The sequence below is a fragment of the Brachypodium distachyon genome, chromosome 2 (genome assembly GCF_000005505.3).
Source record: "Brachypodium distachyon strain Bd21 chromosome 2, Brachypodium_distachyon_v3.0, whole genome shotgun sequence".
NCBI classification, from domain to species: domain Eukaryota; kingdom Viridiplantae; phylum Streptophyta; class Magnoliopsida; order Poales; family Poaceae; genus Brachypodium; species Brachypodium distachyon.
In genome coordinates, this window is record NC_016132.3 from 18,691,264 (window position 1) to 18,710,945 (window position 19,682).

Below are 19,682 nucleotides of genomic sequence, written 5' to 3' on the forward strand. Positions count from 1 at the left end.
TTCAAGCGTGTACGTACGTACCCGTCTGAAGAGCACTGGCCGTAGCTTATCTACAAGCTGGAACTGGCCAGATTCCGACACCAGAACCAGATATATCAATCAAATATAACACTCAGGATCAGGTTAATCTGGAGATCCGTCGAGACGTCACGTCGGAGAACACCGGCGATTCGACGTTCGGCAGCGCAAAAGGCATCTTCGCGTGCGTCACGCAATCGAGTCGAATCCAGCAGAAACCACTCGCGATTTAATTAACGGGTGATTCCGTGCTGACGACCGACGACGATCCGGCCTGCTGGGGGAGATTTGATGAAGTCGTCGTGGTTTGGAGGTTCGGGTGCTGGGTGCAGATAGGCACTGCCGGACGGCGCACGACGGCAGTGGCGAGTGACTCGATCCTGCCTGGGCGCCTGGCACCGTGGCACGGATCGGATCTTAGGTTTTGGCATGGATGCAGCTTTTCTTTTCGGGACAGGCGGGGTTGTTAATTTATCCGGCGCATGGTATATCGTGTTGGATTTGCTTCGTGGGTACATTGATATGAAATTGATACAGACACCGTCGGTGCATTGATGCTTGCATAGGCGCGGCATCTCTCTTTTTTTCTTTTTTTTTTAAAAATGGCCAGGGTCTTGTCGATCGTGTTTAAGTGAACGAGGCAAAAGGAGAAAATGGGATCGACATCCGTATGGTACCGGAGTCGCTTCCGACAGAATGATGCTTGTAACGTGTGTAATTTGATTGTACTGCAATATTAGCACAGGAAATGATTATACTGCAATATTATACTCCGTATGTGGTTGTATCACCTATCATAGTATTGAGATCAACAAAACTTTATATTTTCGAAATTAAATTAAATTTGAAAGCTACATCAGGACTCTACACCCCGATAATTCTTCTAATTTATACTTTCTAGTATGTACTTTTTTTAAAACAGTAAACCTAAACAGAACTCCAAGAACTTAAGGTAGGTCTTTGTTTCGGTCCATAACTTAAGGCAGGTTTTCAGCCGATCCATAAACGTAAGTCAACCTGATCCTACGGTTCCTTTTTTAGAGGGCGTGCGGACACGGTGGGTCGTGGCGGCGCCGAGGAGAGCACGCGAGGACGGTGGCGCGACGGATGACGAGATGGGGCGGTGGGGGATTCCTGCGTCGGGGAGAAGAGAGGGTGGGGGTAGAGGTGAGGAAGAAGAAAGAGCAAGTGAGGCTGACGCATGGGGTCCGGTTGTCATTGTGATACATACGAGAAAATAGGGAATGGTTTAGAAAACCTACTGGAGGAGAGCCCAATCTTTTTCAAAAATATTCTCTCTCCTATTCCCTAAAACCAGTTTTAGGAAACCGATTTTAGGTAAGATGCTGGAAATGCTCTTAGGCCAGCCTCGGATCTTGGGCTCTAGCATGGGCGAGCACTTGGAAGCTGCAGCCCAGCAAGAACACATTTCCCTCGGCCTCTCTACAGCGCCCCAAATATTCCTCCTCGGCCAATCAAAAAAATAAGATTCCAACTCGAGTCACGAACCGCGAATCTCGAGACAGCATCACAGGCAGCACCACTCCACGAGACTACCGCTCCAATGGGAGCAGGCGGAGTCCAGTGACAAGTTCACGGACCGCGCAGCTCTCTGTCTCTTCTTGCTTGCGTGTAGCGCCACTTCCGAGCCACCGGCCGAGCATTAGCAAATGGGCTCCATGGCCGCTCCGCCGCCGCCGCCGCCGTGCCAATGCCACCTGGTGTGCGTGCCGTACCCGGGCCGCGGCCACGTGAACGCGATGCTGAACCTGTGCCGCCTTCTGGCCGCGGCCCGCGACGGCGTTTCCGCCACGGTCGTCGTCACGGAGGAGTGGCTGGGCCTTCTCACCGCGGGCGGCCCGGCCCCGCTGCCGCGGGCCGTCCGGCTCGCGGCCATCCCCAACGTCATCCCCTCCGAGCACGGCCGCGCCGCCGACTGGGCCGGGTTCGTCGAGGCCGTCTACACCAAGATGGAGGCCCCCTTCGTGCGCCTCCTCGACGGGCTCCAGGCCCAGGGCGGCGCCCCCGCGGCCATCGTCGCCGACACCTTCGTGCCCTGGGCCGTGCGCGTCGGCAACCGCCGCCGCATCCCGGTCTGCGTCCTCTCGCCGCTCAGCGCCGCCATGTTCTCCGTGCAGTACCACTTCCACCGCCTGCCCCAAGCTGCCGGCGGCAGCGCTTCTCCCCCGCTGGACGGCGCCGACATCGCCGGTAATATACTGTTCTAAGTGTTCTTCTTTAGCTTAGATTGTTGTTAAATCTGCATGCTAGTGATTACTCCTTGACTCCTTCCATCTTGTTATGCAGATGGCGTTGGTCCTTGTTTGATTGAGAACTACATTCCTGGGCTGAAATCGATCAGGCTGGCCGACCTTGAGCCCTCGCACTCCAACAAGGCGGCGTTGAACTCAATCCTTGAAGCATACGTTGAGGTGAGAAAAGCACAGTGTGTCATCTTCACATCCTTCTATGAGATCGAGAGCGACGCCATTGACTCTCTCAGGCAAGAGCTTCCCTGCCCCGTGTTCTCCGTCGGCCCCTGCATCCCCTTCATGGCACTGCAAGAACACAATGCCAATACAGAGAAGGAAAGCTACATGGCTTGGCTGGATGCACAGCCGGTGAACTCGGTGTTGTATGTCTCACTAGGCAGCTTCCTCTCGGTGTCGCCAGCTCAGCTCGACGAGATCGCCTATGGCCTGGCACAGAGCAAGGTCAGGTTCATGTGGGTGCTCCGGGACGCATGCTCCCGCGTGGAGGGTTTGATCCAGGGGAGCGACGGCATGGTCGTTCCGTGGTCTGATCAGCTCAAGGTCCTGTGCCACCCTTCTGTTGGCGGGTTCCTCACCCATTGCGGCATGAACTCGATGCTGGAGGCGCTGTATGCCGGCGTGCCAATGCTGACTCTTCCCATAGTACTGGACCAGCCGATCAATAGCCGGCTTATCGTCGATGTGTGGAAGGTTGGATACAGCCTCAAGGAGAAGGTCCGGGCCGACAGCGTCATCGGAAGAGATGAAATCGCTGAAGCCGTGAAGAAGCTGATGATGAATTCCGGCGACGCCGAGGGCGTGAGGAGGAGAGCTTCGCTGCTGGAAGAGGCTTCTCGTACCACGGCTGAAGAGGGTGGTTCCTCATATAGAGATATCATGGCTTTTATCGATTTCATTTCACCGTCCAAGAGGTGAATTGTTCCTAGGGACTAGATTTCTGAAACAAACTTAGTAGTGTCCTTCTGCAATGTATTTGAATTCCGGTTGGCTGCAAGTGTATTTCTAAATGAACTCAATTATTGAAAGGGTATGTGTTCAGTCACATATTTTAAAATGAACTCATTCGTTTCTTTGAAAGAGGAGGAAAAGGAACAACCTCAAATTCGTTGGACTTAGCTGCTGCTACTGCATTGCCCCCCAATATTTCTAAGACGAGAGAGGAAAAGGAATTAAGTGAACCCGTTGGTGCAGATTGTTCAGAAGAATGTTTATATATACCCCTGTACTTTCGCTGTCCAACTAATCTTTTTTCTTTTGCTTTCAGACAGATGCCATCACTGAAAACTCAGTCTTCTTCAGTCCTGTTCTTACAGACACGACACAACCATTAGAATTCAGAACACATGACACTGAAATTCAGAACGCATTTAAGAGTTATAACACACCATAACGTTTAGTATCAAAGTAGCATGTATTCAGAACTCAGTTTGTTTGCTGTATCGCTGCTACTAGTACCCTGCATTCAGAAACACTCAGAAGAATGTTTCTACATAAAAACCTGTAGATAAATAATAAGAAGAATGTTTCTTGTACATATCGCAATCTAATTTTTCTTTCAGAATTTTTTATCAGCAGTCACTACCTTGGAAAACCATTCAGTCCGGTTCTTACAGGTAAACTGACAAGCAAGGTTTATGTAGAAAAGACAACCATCAGATTAAGAACACACGAAAGTGAATTGCCAGGAAATGGTGAACACATTTAAAAGAATACTTTCATTCCAATTCATACTTATGAATAGCTATAATACACCATAAGTGTATCAAATGTAGCAGAATAGCATTTTACTCATGACAACAGGAGTAAACCAAAAGACAGATGCCATGCCCACTATGAGAAAGGCGCAGCAACATGCCCTTAGACTGAAATCTCAGTCTTCTTACTGTTGGAAATAACACTTCAGTCCTGTTTCTTGCAGGCACAACACAACCACGTTAGAATTTCAGAGCACATGAAACTGAAATTCAGAACACATTTAAAAGAATAGTTTCGTTTCAATTCATACTTATCAAAGTAGCAGCATAGCAGGAGTGATAACAACAGGAGTAGTAAACCAAACACAAAAAGGAAAACATAAACTGGAGATTTTTATTTCAGACAGGTAACACCAATTTTAGCAGCAATCACTTCGGTCCCATCAGAATTCAGAACATACCTTTTGTTTTTATGGCAGATTTTTCTAGTACACTCAGAACAATGTTTCTTCTACATATCTCAATTATTATTTTTCTTTCAGACTGGTAACACGATATATTTTCGAGGACCAAAAAACTAGAATTCTTACTGTTTGAATTCAGAACACAGGAAAGTGACAAACATATTTAAAAGAATAATTTCATTTCAATCGATACTCATGAATAGCTATAATACACCATAAGTGTATCAATGTAGCAGAATAGCATTTTACTCATGACACCAGGAGTAAACCAAAAGACGAAAAAGAAAACATATAACGCCCTGAAATCAAGCTGTCTTGAATCTCAAACAAAAGGCACAAGCTGTAGATCCTAAACGCCCTGAGCAGCAACTGCTGGTGGGTGCAGAGCCACACGCCCAAATTGCTCAGTGGCGTATTTCTTGTAGATTGCCCTCAGCTTGCTCTCAGGAGCAGCGGCGTGCGCGTTCACAAGCACCTTTGCAGGCTCCCTGAAATCAATTCACAGACAGGTTTCTGTAAGTCAGCAGATTCAAGTTCAACCAGCTCTTACTCAAGTTAAGGACAGCAGATTCGATCGAGGGGTGGAGTGAAGGGGCCTTGGCTTACAATAGCTGTGTCTCGTTGAAGGTAGTATGGTGCTCGAGCGTCCCTGTCCAGATGGGGCTCTTCTTCAGGGTGCAGCGAGCCGCGTAGACAGCGGAGGCGGCCACCAACGACGGACACAGGGAGACCATGTTGTACTCCTTCAGCGCCATCTCCGCGAAGAAGAACACCATGTGCTCAAGCTGCATTTCACAAGACACACAAAAGAGAAGAAGGTTCAGCCCCGGGGCAATTCCATCCATGTCACGTCGGACATGCTACTACTGCACAGAGGAACAGGGATCAGGGATCAATGCCTTACCTCCTTGTCGTTTCCGGCGGCCTTGACGAACCGGACTAGGAAGACGTAAGGCGTGGGAACAGTGAGGTTCCAGGCCATCTTGTTCAGGATGCTCTTCTCCATCCCAAGTATTTGCGGCCTTGAGTACGCGTTGTCCGAGATAGAGATGAAATCGTTAACCTGCAGCACAATGAACACAAAGCACCAGTTCAGTTCAGAGTTCGTTCACAGACACGAGCTGCTATAGAAATGAGCAGAAAGGTATGAGGCTTTCGAAGCCATTTGGCTTGCCTACCTCAGGAGCCCAGATTTCTTCATATTTGCAGGCGATCAGCATCGCTGCCACCCCGACGAGCTGCAGCTCCCGTCGAGGCACCTGCTGCACCGAGAGGAACATGTCTACGATGTAAATTGTCAGGTACAGAGTCTCGGGCATCAGCTCAAATTTGTGGGTGACTTCTACGATCCAGTCCGCGAGGATCGCCCTCATCTTCGGGTTGATCTCGGGCTGATTCCCCATGTACTCGACAGGACGGCTCTCGTGCTGCAATACGCCCACAGAAACCATCATTTGCTGAACACCTTCAGAACAATTTGCTGGAATCCCTTTAAGGATCATGCTGAAAAGAAGCTTGTAGTTTATACCTGGGCGGTCATGTAGAATTTGTAAATGTCTTCAATGTAGTCCACCACAGCAAGCTCATTGTTCTTGTCAAGCTCGTCGATGTCCTCCACGGGTTCTTTGGGTCTCCCAGTAAGGCCACAGGCGACCTGCCATTGACAAGAACAGGCAGGCAGAGATCAGGACGGCGAAACGAGCAGAACTAAAGGTAAAGCACACAAGTATCTGATGGATCGGTTCACACACCTTTGAACGAGCTGTAAGCACTTTGGTGAGCGTGTCCACGACCTTTTTCCTGGAAGCCTTTTGGGCAGAGCTGCTGGCCACTGCCTCTGACGGCTTCTTGGCCTGATCGGGGATGGTGGTGATCTTGGCCTTGGCAGGGGCCTTCTTGGCCGGCTTAGGCGCCGCTGCTTGACGAGCAGGAGCTATGGCAACCTGCAAACCGTCACAGCAATTTGGAATCAATCAATCATCAAGAAACTGAAACGACCAGCAACTGATGCTATGAAGGTTCAAGATCTGAGGAGCCATACCTTGTTTGCTACGGCGCCATTGGCCTGGGCATTCTTCAAGAGCTGCGCGCCAAAGCTCCTAGTGATGGGGCGGTTGATTCCCTCCTTCAGGCTGTCACAGAGAAGAAGACGGGATTCAGAATTGGAATGGAATAGAGGAACAGCTCAACAAGGATTTCTCCTACTTACCAGTCCAGGGCCTGGGGATGAACCAAATTGCCAATATCTCCAAGCGCGCGCCGGTTCCTTGCTTCAGGGCGGCCGGCGGCGGCGGCCTTCTGCTTTGCCGCTGGAACTGCAGCACCTGACGATTGCCAAAGAGAAACAAGATTAAAAGATCGATAAGGGCCGAGAAAGATCAAAGGCTTGCATAGGAAGAACCCTGCACAACATCAAAAATCCGTTCTTGGTGAATGGTTCGAATCGAACAGGCGAGGAACAGATCAAGAACTCGACCGAAACCCAAGCTTTCTCCAAGAACCGGACGAAAGCAGAAGAATCGAACAGATCGAGAACTCCAAACCCAGACCCATCCCCAAGAACATCGAACGGATCAAGAAGATCGTGAGTCTCATGATCCTATCCCCACAAGGTTCCCCACCAGCGGCCCGGCCACCAAATCCCTCCCCGCCAAGAAACCAGAATGAAATCCCGCCTCGCCAAGAGACCAGAGCGAGCGATTCGCACGAATCGCGGCCAGAACCCCGAGAAGAGATGAGAAGAGAAATATCCGCATCGCTCACCTCTGTTGGCCGGCTGCGGAGCGGCAGCCGCGTTCTGATGCCTGGTCGCCATGGTACCGCCTCAGGGACTTTCTCCACCACCTCCGCTAGCTGCTCCGGCGAACTCTTGCTTGCAGAACGCGAAGAAGCAGAGAAGCGAGATCTCCTCTCCTCCTCCACCGATTCCTCTCCCCTACTACTTGGTTCTTGCTCGGTGGGTTGGATTTGGCTTTGGAGGTGCCGGGGGCTCGATGACGAGAGGAGCGAGGCGAGGGGGGCTGGAGCTTTATTTCGAGCGGGCGGGTCCAACGGTCGGGAGGCAGGGCGGGATCGGGGGCGTTAACGGTCCGGACGGGGGCGATCGGACGGCTGGGATTGAGGCGGCGGGGGATGGGGAAGAAACTAGCCGTTGGGGCGTTTATGCCGTCTGCTTGTTATTCATGGAAAGTTACCGTGGATCTGACCGGGCTGGATATAGGCAGTAATTACTACACGCGGTGAAAAGATCGTGCGGGGACAGGGTACAAAATTCCATCTCGAAAGACTGGTCACTGGGTCCGAAGCTGGACTACGGGCCCGTTTGGTTTCCAGCCAATACTGGCCTCGTCAAAAATTTGGCACTCCCACGAATTTAGGCGGCCGTTTGGATAGATGCCAATAATTTGGCACGTCCGACCCAGCCTGCCTGTGCCCGCGTATTTCTCGCTAACTTCAGGGCGAGCCGAAGGCGTTGAAATCCTGCGCCCACGAATTGGCGGCCAAATCCTTCTCTTTACTGTTCGTCTTCCTCTCAACGATGGAGGTGGTTGCAGGCGTTCGGGTTGTCCTCGGTGGCGGGCAAACGCAAAAATGGAACAAGGGGATCTCTAGGAAGATGACGTGGGTATCAGCTTGTCCGGCGGTGCATCAGACGACCAGCGCAATGGCGGCAGTGGTTGCCGGTGGTCGTGGTCTAGTAAAGTGACGCTGAGAATACCCAAATTCAAAATCAGTTGGGGGGAAACATAGATCAAGTGTTCTTGAGCGTATAGTTATAAGGAATTGATCCTTACCTCACCGGATTTGAAGAAATCAGCACAACAATTGTCATGGAGTTGGAGAAGAACGTGTGAAATTCCAGTGATCTAGCTATGGAAATCCAAATTTATGGATGTGTCTTGTTCCTGGCCTTCTTGCTCCTGGCGTTGTGAAGAGGTAATTGTCTAAGTTTGCTTCCGTCCGTGGTCCTTGATGGATGTGGCTAAGATAGCAGTTGGGATGCGGGAGAACGTCTGCTTAGAGTGCTTAGGAAGAAATGTTGCCATGATACTCCAATCATGGAATATGAGAAGGCAATTTCAAGTTGAAATAGAGTCATAAGCAGAAAATATACATTAGTTGACACCAATTCTGCTTCTTGCCTCTCCTAATTAAGGTGCTGGTTCTGCGGTCTCCTTGGGTGGAATTGTTTACCTTGGCTGCAAACCAAATGGAGACCTAAACATTTTGCCAAATAATTGGTACATACAATGGTTACAAAACAAACAACTGTTGCTCACCAAATTTTTGGTCATGCCTTTGATTTGGTAGTACCAAATTTTTGGCAAGGTGTGATGGGGCATAAAGCAAACGTACCCTATGTTTCCTGCCGTGGCACTCTGTTTTTGTTGTTTTTCTTTCCTTTGTGGTAGTAGCATGGCCAAGGTGTGAACGATTTTTTTTTCAGCTTTCAATACGAGCTTCTTCGAGAAGCCGTTCTCTTCCAGTTTCCCGGAGAAGCCGCATGTGGTTTTTCTTCTCCAAGAAGCTAGGATAGAGTAGTCAAAAAGATGGTGGCCAAAGGCTGTGTCGGAGGCCGGATCGAGCAAAAGAATCATGGCACAGTAGCCAGCTTGGGTGAGGAGAGATGCATGATTTTGCCTCGTTGGTTTGATAGTCGTTCAACTGCCACGACGTTCTTGTTTGGTGCAAGTAGTGATACTTCTTGTGCTAGGCCCAAGTAAAGTCGTGTGCTATGAACGTTGCTCAACTTATTACATGTACGTGGTTTTTTGAAGAGGTGTGCATGATTCCAGAAGTTGCATGCCTGGCGAGAATCGTCTCGGTTGCCCGGCGGAAGACATCGTTGGGTTGAACCATTGTGCACCCTACGGTCTTGCAAGTCAGGGAAAGCGTGAATGACATGATAAGATGATCATGAGCGAGGAGCAGCATGTACTTGCTGACTCTGAAGTATAACAACTCTACGATTGATGACTATGATCCATGCACGAGTCATTAGACCAAACGAGGATAAAACATTGAGCTCAGCTCGAGCCTTCATGTTCTTTTAACCCAATAAGGCTCTTTGGATGACTTTGAAGAGCTTGGCTCAATCTTACCGAAACCTTACGGATCCCATGCTATCTTAATTGGGTCAAGTTCAAGCCTTTATCAAGCTTACGATATTTTTAATCGGGTCAAGTTCAAGCCTTTATCAAGCTTATGATATTTTTATACACGATAATGTTACTTGAGTGTGATAATATAACTGACAACACCATGGAGCCGCTGCTCCACTTTCTCCCATCGTTGGATGTCACCCAGAGATGCGAGCCATGCATTGTTTTGTTCGGGAGGTCCAACTATCCATAACACATGTCTCTTTAACTATGTATTGTTGGAATCTCTTTAACCACATAGTGTGCGCCATTTAAAGGAACCTGGCAAATTAGCTGCTCCCACTCGAAACATTGCGTGAATTTAACTCAAGCGAAGAAACAAAGGGGAGGGAACGGATTTGGCGATTTTGAAGCCATGGATTGTCTTGTTTTCTCATGTGTCTTAGATCCATGCTTATACAAATGTAACCTTCAGCTCCAATTTTTTCTGACAAAAAATGGGAAAAGGGAGGTGCTGTACTGAAAGCACGACGAAGGACCAACTAAGCAAATACATGGGAAAAATAGCGATGCCTTTGGAACGACTGCGCAATGGAGTACATGCCCCACGTCAAACTCAATAGCACCATCACTACTTATTCCAAAATGGTGTATATTTTTATATGCAATACCACAATAGAATTCTCATGGTTTTCTCGCTGAAGAAAGTTACTTTGTGATGGCTTGTGAATAAATATAGAAGATTGATAGTCACCACGCCAACAATGGTAACCTAGAGATGAAGATATGCACGATTTAAAAAAATGTTCAAACAATTCTCGGCCTCTGCCTCGTCAGTCAGTTAGCTTTGTCAAGGCAAGCATGGTACATTCCGGGAATTCAAAATTCAAACACCATCGCTTCATTGATCGCAAATTGGTCTGCGAGAGTTGTTGTTAAACCTACAGATTCTGCACACGTCCATATGCGTCATAGTTCGATCCAGTGTTATTTTGATATAGAAGTGTTGCTCCATGCATGGAGCTCAACATGTCCTCTAAGACTCTAACTATGTACATTGTGTTTTATCAAGTCAAGTTCTGGTCTAACCAAGCTTTATTCGGTCTTGACTTGATAAAACACAAGGTTGTAGTAGTACCTGAGTGCATCTCAAGCTTGTACTGCATTTGAGCCAGCCCAACAAGATCAACATCAATTTACACAACACATTCTCTCCTTTTTATGCACTCTCCAATGCGGTTTTCTTTATTTCAAATGGCTAATCATGGATCGTTGGGGATATTTTTCAACTGGTGTGAAGATCGAACTATTTTCTACTACAAACAGGAAACTTATGCTCAACACAACTACTGTTTTCTTAAACAGTCATGCTCTCCTGCAGTGAGCCAAAACTCCATCGTCCAATCCTAAACTTAAATATAGGATATGTTTGGATGGTGACTAAAATCAAAACAAACTTTTTGGCAAGCCAACATTTCACTACCGACTATAGTTTATTTTGTAGCCAAAGTTGGCCATTTTATGGACAATCAAAACCTTAACCAATACTCCCTCCATTCCACAAAGGTTGGCGTATTTTGTTTCGTTAAGAAAAAGCTTTGACCAATGAAAACTATATTTATATGTGTTTTTTCGTACATGAAATTTATATCGATGGATCCGTCTTTAAAAATTCTTACTCATGATCATGGTTTCGTATCATATAACTTACAGTAATTTTTGGTCAAAGATTTGTCTTAACGAAACAAAATACGCCAACCTTTATGAAATGGAGGGAGTACTTTGGCAACCAATTTTTTGCAACGCAATCATGAACTCATAAGTCTCGAACCTAACAGCCCCATAGACCATTGGTACACCCAAGAGAAATTCTAACTTCTACTGGTAACAAGTACCCATACCGTCAACCAAATCGCCCCAATAAAGTTGATGTGAAAAATAGTCGCCCTAATAATAAAGCACCAAAACATACACGATCTGGGCCAGCTTTGGAGTGTGAACCCCCGCCGACCAGCTGTATCCGTGCAGAGCAACCTCCACTGCCCAGCCCCAGCGCAGCAAGCAGCGTGCTCGCAGTCCCAACTACTCCCACCGTACCGCAAACATCTCCCTCACGCTCACCGGCTAGCGGCCCCAGCGTAGTCCGTACCCCACCTGTCGGTACCTGCGTCTGGAAACCACCCAGTAAAGCAGCTCGCTAGCAGCCGTAACACCGACAGTGAGCGGCCAGCAGGGCGAAATATCCCCGTGGGGCAGTTCCGTCCGCTCGCCACGGTGAAATTCAAAAAGCGAATTTATCGTCCGTCCGATGCGATGAGCTGTTTAGGCTGCGCTTGTTAGCCGTCGGATTTAGCCCCTGCCTGGTGGTCCTCTGCCTACGGCTATATATAATTCTCCCTGGCCGCAAACGCCCCTCAGCTCAGCGCCCCCCCACCTCTTCTCGCCGCCGCTCTCCTCCTCCTCCTCCTGCGCTCCCTCCGTTCGTCGAATTTAAGGTATTTTTCTAGCATTTGCTCCTGCTAGTTCCTGTCGGTCTGATCTACTGCTTCGTGTGAATCTGCATCTTTGCCGTGTGGATTTCGGGTCAAATGATTTGAAATAGGTGATGTTATTTTGGGTGAGAAAGTAGGAAATGTGCGCGGATCTGAGGGTCTATCCAGTGGTTTTGGCTCTGAGATGCGTGGATCCGGTAGTTTCAGTTGGTGCTCAGTTTTGCAGTGGGTAGATTTGTGCTTTTATAGTGACAAGTGCTTCGATCTGCTAGGTTTTTTTTTTTTTTTTTGGGGGGGGGGGGGGGGGGTGGGGCGGGGCTTGAGATTTGTGCGCGTAACGCAGCAGATCTGCAGTGCGCTTCTGGGAATCTGGCGGAAAGCAAGCATGTAGCCCTTGCATGAGTTCTTTGCCGTGATTCTCCAAGGTTCCTATTTTGTTGAGGCGATACAATTTAGTTCAATCCCCGCGTTGGATCATTTAGGGAGGCAGATTCCGTTTAGCCATGTTTTGGAGCATTAGTCTGGTGGTAATTTAGTAGGCACTTGTTTTGTTGCAGCGTTCTATGTTTGAAATTACTGTGTGGCCGCATCTAGTCACTTGAAGTCTTGCTTTGATTGCTCGCTCTGAGACTAAGGTTACAAGTAGTATCGTAGAGATCTTCGGTTTATAACAACCGCAGATGATTTGTATTTTCTACACATACTTTATGCTTTGGTTCAGAAAGTGAAACATGTCAGATCTTGCTTTATTCTGAGTAAATCTAGCTGAATGCATCATTTTGCAAGGTTTACTGCCCTATAGGACATATTGCACTGTTGCTTATCCTATGCATTTTGTGATTTTCAGAGAGAAGATGAGGGAGATCCTCCACATACAGGGTGGGCAATGTGGCAACCAGATTGGTTCCAAGTTCTGGGAGGTTGTGTGTGATGAGCATGGCATCGACCCCACAGGGCGCTATGTAGGAACCTCTGACCTGCAGCTGGAGCGTGTCAATGTCTACTACAATGAGGCCTCCTGCGGTCGCTTTGTGCCCCGTGCTGTTCTTATGGATCTTGAGCCCGGTACTATGGACAGTGTCCGTACTGGACCGTATGGGCAGATCTTCCGGCCTGACAACTTTGTGTTTGGGCAGTCTGGTGCTGGTAACAACTGGGCCAAAGGTCATTACACTGAGGGTGCTGAGCTGATTGATTCTGTTCTGGATGTTGTCAGGAAGGAGGCTGAGAACTGTGACTGCCTTCAAGGTAATTAAACTTACTAAGTTAGCGATGGCTTAGAATATTTTGGGCATGATTTAGTTTTATTGAATTGAGTTTGCATTTTAGAACTTATTAATTCATAATATACAGATCTTGTGTTAAAGTTCTAACTCATTAGTCTTGCATCCGCTGAAATGCTTTGATGTGCCCATTTAGCATAAATGCATAATTAATGTTTATGTTTAAGTTCTTGTTCTGGTGTCTATGCAGTGATTCTATATTTATATTTCAGGTTACTAGAATCATTGTTTTGAAGTACATTTGTATGTTTTCAGGTTTCCAAGTATGCCACTCTCTTGGTGGTGGTACTGGATCTGGCATGGGCACACTTTTGATATCAAAGATCAGGGAGGAGTACCCAGACCGCATGATGCTTACATTCTCTGTTTTCCCGTCACCAAAAGTATCTGATACTGTTGTTGAGCCTTACAATGCCACTCTTTCGGTCCATCAGTTGGTTGAGAATGCAGATGAGTGCATGGTTCTGGACAATGAGGCCCTTTATGACATCTGTTTCAGGACTCTCAAGCTGACCACTCCCAGCTGTAAGCAAAACTTGCCTCCTCTTATTGTTACGTTTTACAGATGGCTATGAGTATGATACCAATTCAATCTTCTTAATTCTGGCTATTTTGTAAATATCTGTTGTATTATGCTTAGCACAAATATGTAATGCAGAATCGCTATTTTTCACATCATGTGCTCAGCTGCTCAATATGACTAACTAAAAGATTGAAAAATGTTTTAGGTCATTAGTTTGTTTTTTAACTTGTGTTTTTGGAAAGTGTTCTTGTTCTGGCAAATTATTTGATTAGGGCATGGTCTGGAACACTTGTTGAGCCCTAGTGCTGGATACATCTATTAGAAATTTGTGTGCACTTTATTTTGTGATCACTATTTGTATGTTGTTATGCTTCAGATCTGTCTTGGTTACATGCTAATCCAACAAACTGTTTATATGGTATTATGGCATGACTCTAGGATACTATTTTATCTTCGGCTGAATCACATGAAACCAAACAAACAATTTTAAGGCCTATCGTTTGCTTGGCCTCTAATAACATTCTTCTCATGCATGCTAATTTCTGCAGTTGGAGATTTGAACCATTTGATCTCTGCAACCATGAGTGGAGTGACATGTTGCTTGAGGTTCCCTGGCCAGCTGAACTCTGACCTCCGGAAGTTGGCAGTGAACCTTATCCCATTCCCCCGTCTCCACTTCTTTATGGTTGGGTTCGCCCCATTGACCTCCCGTGGCTCCCAGCAGTACCGGTCCCTCACTGTCCCCGAGCTTACCCAGCAGATGTGGGATTCCAAGAACATGATGTGTGCTGCTGATCCTCGCCACGGCCGCTACCTCACCGCCTCTGCCATGTTCCGTGGCAAGATGAGCACGAAGGAGGTCGATGAGCAGATGATCAACGTGCAGAACAAGAACTCGTCCTACTTTGTGGAGTGGATCCCCAACAACGTGAAGTCCAGCGTGTGTGACATCGCGCCGAGGGGCCTCTCAATGGCGTCGACCTTCATCGGCAACTCCACGTCCATCCAGGAGATGTTCCGGAGGGTGAGCGAGCAGTTCACGGCCATGTTCAGGAGGAAGGCTTTCCTCCACTGGTACACCGGTGAGGGTATGGACGAGATGGAGTTCACCGAGGCCGAGAGCAACATGAACGACCTTGTCGCGGAGTACCAGCAGTACCAGGACGCCACCGCTGAGGACGAAGAGGACTACGAGGAGGATGAGGATCTGCAGGCCGAGGAGGAGTGAGTGCGCTCCGTTCTTCCGGTCTGACCGAGGAGGCCAGGAGGCTATCTTCTCTGATGGCTTCTCGCTTGCCTGCTACCAGTGTGTGTGTACTGCTGCTGCCGTCTGTGTGTGTTTGACTGCCCATATCGTGGGAACTGTAGACTTGATGCTTGTGTGTGTTCGGTTAATTTCAGTAGACCCTTTGTCTGGTGTTACGGTGAAAGAACATTGAGATTTAAGTAGCCTTCTTGTTTTGTGACAGCGAGCCACCCTCCGTAAAATTTCAACCCCTTGCTTAGTAGTCTTGGAAGATATCGCCTATGAATTTTATCTGCTGATACGCTATGCTTACGTAGATATATGTTATGGAGCGTCAGCGTCGCTTGATGTTAGTATCTCGCTAATTTATGTTTTGAGTCAAACCCACAGAGATCTTTGGGGCCGGCTGGTATCGGTGGTTGGAATGGACGCCCCGCCCACCGGGAAATCAGCCGCGTTTCCGGGCAGCGACGCAACGTACGCCACAACGATGGGTTGAATCAGTACTGCACCATGCCAGATTGAGATTCACCTCAGAATGACAGCAATAGTTTACGTTTCCTTGGTCCCGATTCTGTACTAATTTATCGCCAACTGAAAGCCAAGGTGAGGTCATGTGCTGTTGAGATTTCGATTCAGGCTCGCCCTTTCTTTCCTTTTTATGCATCACATCGCTTGTGCGGTACGCCATGGGAAACGTGAAGCCTGGCAACAAAAAAGGTGTAGCACTGGCACCTCTCAACTGGCCTGACAGAGTAAAGCCTACGACGGTTGATATGTCACGGTTGCAAGAAAGATCAGTGTCATGATCAGCACCACCAACACAAACACTAAACAAAGAAAGGGAGAGCGATAATTTACAGGTGGTTGGAGAGAAAAAGGCTCTCAAATCAGCTATTCTACACAGGAAGGTATGCAATGAAGCACACCTCTGTCTGGCTCTGTATGTACATGAACAAACGGCGACTCATACTGGCTTGTTACGGTGGTCGCGGCCCCTGCCCCACAACGCCGGCCAGCAGCCGATGGCCAGAGGCGCTTGCATCCTGAAAGATTGCACACAAGTTAGATGACATCACAGTGATATGAACATCTGACTGTATAGTTTTATAAGCACCAAGCTGGTAGTACTAGTTTCTGACGGAAAAAGGACGTCTCAACAGAAAGTTTGTGACAAAGAAAAGAATCTAGCTGCATAGACATTTGCATATATCTATGTGTAGTTGGTCAGATTGTGGTTGTGGTTGTTCGTTTTGTTCCTGGTCATGACCCGTGTGTTGTTATTTTTTTTTTTGGACTTGAGAGCTACTAGAAAGTCAAAAGGTTGGAAGAGTGGGATCATGCGGTCAAAAGGAGGGGGCACTTGGAATTGTCAATGGAACAAACTCTGACAAAACTGGCATGTAGGGACTGTTTGGTTCGTGACAATTCTTTCATACCAATTCTCGCTAATAATTGGCTAGCCAAAATATTGGTTAGGAATTCATTGGTTTCAAGTTGACTAAATATTTGGCAAATGTTGTGAAGTGATTGTGAAGCAGGTGGACTAGATTTTTTTGGCTACCAATTTATTGGCAACAAACCAAATGAAAATCAAATTTGTATTGCCTGCTAAAATTTTGGCAAGACAAATTTGGACACAAACCAAACGTGCCCATACTATGAGAATATGAGTACTCTGTAGTAATACATCATTTTTTTCCGGAAAAGTACAGCATAATGACCAACGGGCACTTATAATAGTCTCAGAGAATGTGATTATCCTGCAACAATAAGAACCGGAGCTAATCACACTAGGCCGACACACTCATATGTTTTCCTACTTCACTATTACTAGTAATACATTACTGTACTAAAAGCCTACAAACTGCTAACTAACTAATGATTTCATTACTATCTCCTCCGATCCATAAAAAGTGTCGCCAACTTAGTACAAAATTATAACTTGATACAAAATGGATGACACTTTTTATGTATCGGAGAGAGTAGCTACTAGAGATGATATCAGATCGACAAAATCATTGACGCTTAGGGTCTGAAAAATTAATAATCTTTACTCTTATAAAAGAGACAGTTGACGGCGGTCCGTCACCTCTTTGCCTCCTCTATCGGAAAAAAAGTATCACCTCCTAACACAAAATTAACTCTGATAAATAATTAAAATGCAAATGTTGTTTTCCATGAAAACTGAGATAAAATTACTAGCGAGTTCAATTGATATATAAAAGTTTTTTAGATCAGGAGCAATCTAACATGTTTTATCCGTTACAACGCAAGAACATTTAGCCAGTGAAACTGAAGCTTCAGTTACCTTTCCAACAGAACAAACAGAGCCCGGAGAAGCAAAAGCAACATCATCAATCTAACCACGCCAGTACGCCACTGCTCGATCGGTTTAATAATCACCAGGACTTTAACACTCACCTTGATTTGCCGGCGGCAGCCCTCGCCGGCACGCCATGCCCGGCCCCTGAAGAAGCCGCTGCCGCCGTCGGCAGCGCGCCCCGGCCGGAGCGCGGCGCCGTCATGCTCCTCGAGAGCAGCCCGGGCACGTAGAAGTTGAGCAGCACGCCGTCCCCGCCGCCGCTCCCCCTGCCGTTGCTCCGCCGTCTCCGCAGCCTCCTGACCTCTTTCCCCGCCATGGCCGCCGCCGCCGCCTGCCGCTTCGCCGACGCCACGACGTCCTCCTCCTCCTTTTCCTCCTTCGAGACGTGGTCCGCGGCGGCGCTCGGCTGCCCGATGGCCTCGACGAGGTCGGAGAAGGAGAGCTCGCGGTCCGAGTCTTCTTCTTCCCCGCCCCCGGCAGAGAAATCAGCAAGGAGACCCATCATCTCCTCCCTGCTCCTGGCGATCCGCCGCGCCCGCGCCGACTGCGGCTCCATCATGTGTGCTTAATTTATTAATTTTGACGCTTTCTCGAGACAACGATATATGATGCGCTGCTGCTGCCGTTGCTTATATAAGTAGAGGACGACGATGTGTGCTTTGCTCGCCCGGTTGCTCACTCACTGCCTTTAATGCCTCTCTGTTTAATGTCTTCGGGTCAAGAACTGACAAAACACGCGCCCGAGGTCTAGAACTCTAGAAGGCTACTAGGATTCGAAGGCATGCATGCATGGTTAAGTTTTCCACGGAGAAGCTTCGATCCTTTTCGGTTGGGTTGCTGTCGCCTTTTTCTTCTTCTTCACTTTGCATGTGAAGATATATGATCGTTTGGTATCGGAAGATGGGCAAATGCTGTGTTTGCCGATTCTGACGAAGGATACCTGATACTTCTCCGTGGACTAGTAGTAATCACAAGTCTTGATTTTACGTGCACGTCCAGGTCGAAATCACAAGTCTCAATGCTCGACTCACGGGTTCTTGATCAGGAACCTAATTAACGGAACGGGCCGGAGTTTACTTCCATGTTTCCAGGAACCGTTCTTACTTCTAGGCTTGCTTTAAAGACGTAGTACGGCCGGTTCAGTGAGTTCGCCATGGTCGTCCAAGTACTTATACTGAGAGTCGCCAACACGGCGGCAGGAAGTCTCTGGCCCTCTCTTTCTCTCTTGTGCTAGCTGCACGCGTTTTCGCGAAAACGGAGATCAGAGGCGATGCCGATTTGACACCCAACGAAGCATGGATGGGATGGGACGGACTGTAGCCCGGCGTGCAAGACTCGGCGATGCACCGTGCCGGGTTTCTCTGGAAAACGGCAGCGGCACGTCAGAAGAAGAACCAACGGGGTGTTGCCGTACGTTTGAAATTTAATTCAGGCGGCCAGTGCATGCTTTTGAACTTCTGCTCTGTTGGTTGGTAATGCATGTTTTGGGGGTTGACGCGTTGCCGATCAATCGAGGCGCTTGTGAGGATCGGGCTCGGGCATAGAACAGGGTTTTACTCCTACCTGGTGAGGAGTAGCGACTACTCAGGCTACTTATAGTGGGAGTAACTTGGATGGTAATAAGTGCCAACTAGTCAATTTTGTGATGTGGCACGGTAATAAATGAAAAAAAAGAGTGGGGTGGTAACTAAATATGTTACTAACATCACACAAATCAAGACAAGATGAGTCTAAAAGCTAATAAATGACACAATATATATCACACATAAGTTACTATCCACTACGGAGGTAGTAACTTAACATAAGCATGTTACTACTCTAAGTTACTTATTACTATGACCAGCCTTATATCGTAAACCTTGTTACTCATTAAAAAAATTGTGCCATAAAAAAGGGCAACGTAAATTTGTTGCAGTATTTACACTATTACAATCAAAAGGAACAATGAAAAGCGACAGGAAATAAAGAAAATGACACGCATGCACTTGAAATTTAAAACCACAAGATGATAAGCTTCGATACTCCTCCGAGAAGTACTGAATTGGCAGGCTAGCCACCAGCCACACCGACCCTGATGAGCGAGACCAGCCAATTTAGGACCCGTTGTCATTATGTAATAAGCTAGATTCAATTTTGTTGTTACTTTTGATTGCGAATTTTTGTACATAAATCATATATTAAGAAAGCAATTGTTGGCAAGATATTTTCATTGTTCCGTATTATCACAAGGCTATCTTAAGTTTTTAACAATATATATCATA

At 47.4% G+C, this 19,682-nt stretch overlaps 4 protein-coding genes across 4 annotated transcripts; 2 read left to right on the plus strand and 2 right to left on the minus strand.

Moving 5' to 3' along the window:
• Positions 1-1,553: 1,553 nt before the first annotated feature.
• On the plus strand, positions 1,554-3,368 carry LOC100825092 (UDP-glycosyltransferase 87A2). The gene is made up of 2 exons (XM_003566048.4): positions 1,554-2,229; positions 2,326-3,368. Exons 1-2 carry the CDS (start codon positions 1,689-1,691, stop codon positions 3,204-3,206), a joined length of 1,422 nt encoding a protein of 473 aa, XP_003566096.2. The 5' UTR covers positions 1,554-1,688; the 3' UTR covers positions 3,207-3,368.
• A 1,232-nt stretch (positions 3,369-4,600) lies between these two features.
• On the minus strand, positions 4,601-7,462 carry LOC100835840 (cyclin-B1-5). Its single transcript, XM_003568153.4, has 9 exons — positions 7,213-7,462; positions 6,659-6,773; positions 6,491-6,581; positions 6,201-6,392; positions 5,978-6,103; positions 5,628-5,876; positions 5,354-5,512; positions 5,056-5,234; positions 4,601-4,937 (listed from the first exon to the last, which is right to left on the minus strand). Exons 1-9 carry the CDS (start codon positions 7,262-7,264, stop codon positions 4,799-4,801), a joined length of 1,302 nt encoding a protein of 433 aa, XP_003568201.1. The 5' UTR covers positions 7,265-7,462; the 3' UTR covers positions 4,601-4,798.
• A 4,426-nt stretch (positions 7,463-11,888) lies between these two features.
• Positions 11,889-15,357, plus strand: LOC100836144 (tubulin beta-5 chain). Its single transcript, XM_003568154.4, has 4 exons — positions 11,889-12,046; positions 12,891-13,291; positions 13,582-13,851; positions 14,398-15,357. Exons 2-4 carry the CDS (start codon positions 12,898-12,900, stop codon positions 15,075-15,077), a joined length of 1,344 nt encoding a protein of 447 aa, XP_003568202.1. The 5' UTR covers positions 11,889-12,046; positions 12,891-12,897; the 3' UTR covers positions 15,078-15,357.
• Positions 15,358-15,843: 486 nt separating this feature from the next.
• LOC100825399 lies at positions 15,844-18,197 on the minus strand. Its single transcript, XM_003566049.4, has 2 exons — positions 17,520-18,197; positions 15,844-16,141 (listed from the first exon to the last, which is right to left on the minus strand). The coding sequence occupies exons 1-2, from the start codon at positions 17,978-17,980 to the stop codon at positions 16,063-16,065; spliced, it is 540 nt and encodes a 179-aa protein (XP_003566097.1). The 5' UTR covers positions 17,981-18,197; the 3' UTR covers positions 15,844-16,062.
• Between the last annotated feature and the right edge of the window lie 1,485 nt (positions 18,198-19,682).

Excerpts from the sequence above, each read along its gene's own strand:
- LOC100836144 (XM_003568154.4), top strand. The coding sequence starts at position 12,898 with ATGAGGGAGATCCTCCACATACAGGGTGGGCAATGTGGCAACCAGATT. Across the intron at positions 13,292-13,581 it reads GAACTGTGACTGCCTTCAAG|GTTTCCAAGTATGCCACTCT; the intron begins GTAATTAAACTT and ends GTATGTTTTCAG. Across the intron at positions 13,852-14,397 it reads CAAGCTGACCACTCCCAGCT|TTGGAGATTTGAACCATTTG; the intron begins GTAAGCAAAACT and ends TAATTTCTGCAG.
- LOC100825092 (XM_003566048.4), top strand. The coding sequence starts at position 1,689 with ATGGGCTCCATGGCCGCTCCGCCGCCGCCGCCGCCGTGCCAATGCCAC. Across the intron at positions 2,230-2,325 it reads GGACGGCGCCGACATCGCCG|ATGGCGTTGGTCCTTGTTTG; the intron begins GTAATATACTGT and ends CTTGTTATGCAG.
- LOC100835840 (XM_003568153.4), bottom strand. The coding sequence starts at position 7,264 with ATGGCGACCAGGCATCAGAACGCGGCTGCCGCTCCGCAGCCGGCCAAC. Across the intron at positions 6,774-7,212 it reads TCCGCAGCCGGCCAACAGAG|GTGCTGCAGTTCCAGCGGCA; the intron begins GTGAGCGATGCG and ends GGCAATCGTCAG. Across the intron at positions 4,938-5,055 it reads TTCAACGAGACACAGCTATT|GGAGCCTGCAAAGGTGCTTG; the intron begins GTAAGCCAAGGC and ends AATTGATTTCAG.
- LOC100825399 (XM_003566049.4), bottom strand. The coding sequence starts at position 17,980 with ATGATGGAGCCGCAGTCGGCGCGGGCGCGGCGGATCGCCAGGAGCAGG. Across the intron at positions 16,142-17,519 it reads GCTGCCGCCGGCAAATCAAG|GATGCAAGCGCCTCTGGCCA; the intron begins GTGAGTGTTAAA and ends GCAATCTTTCAG.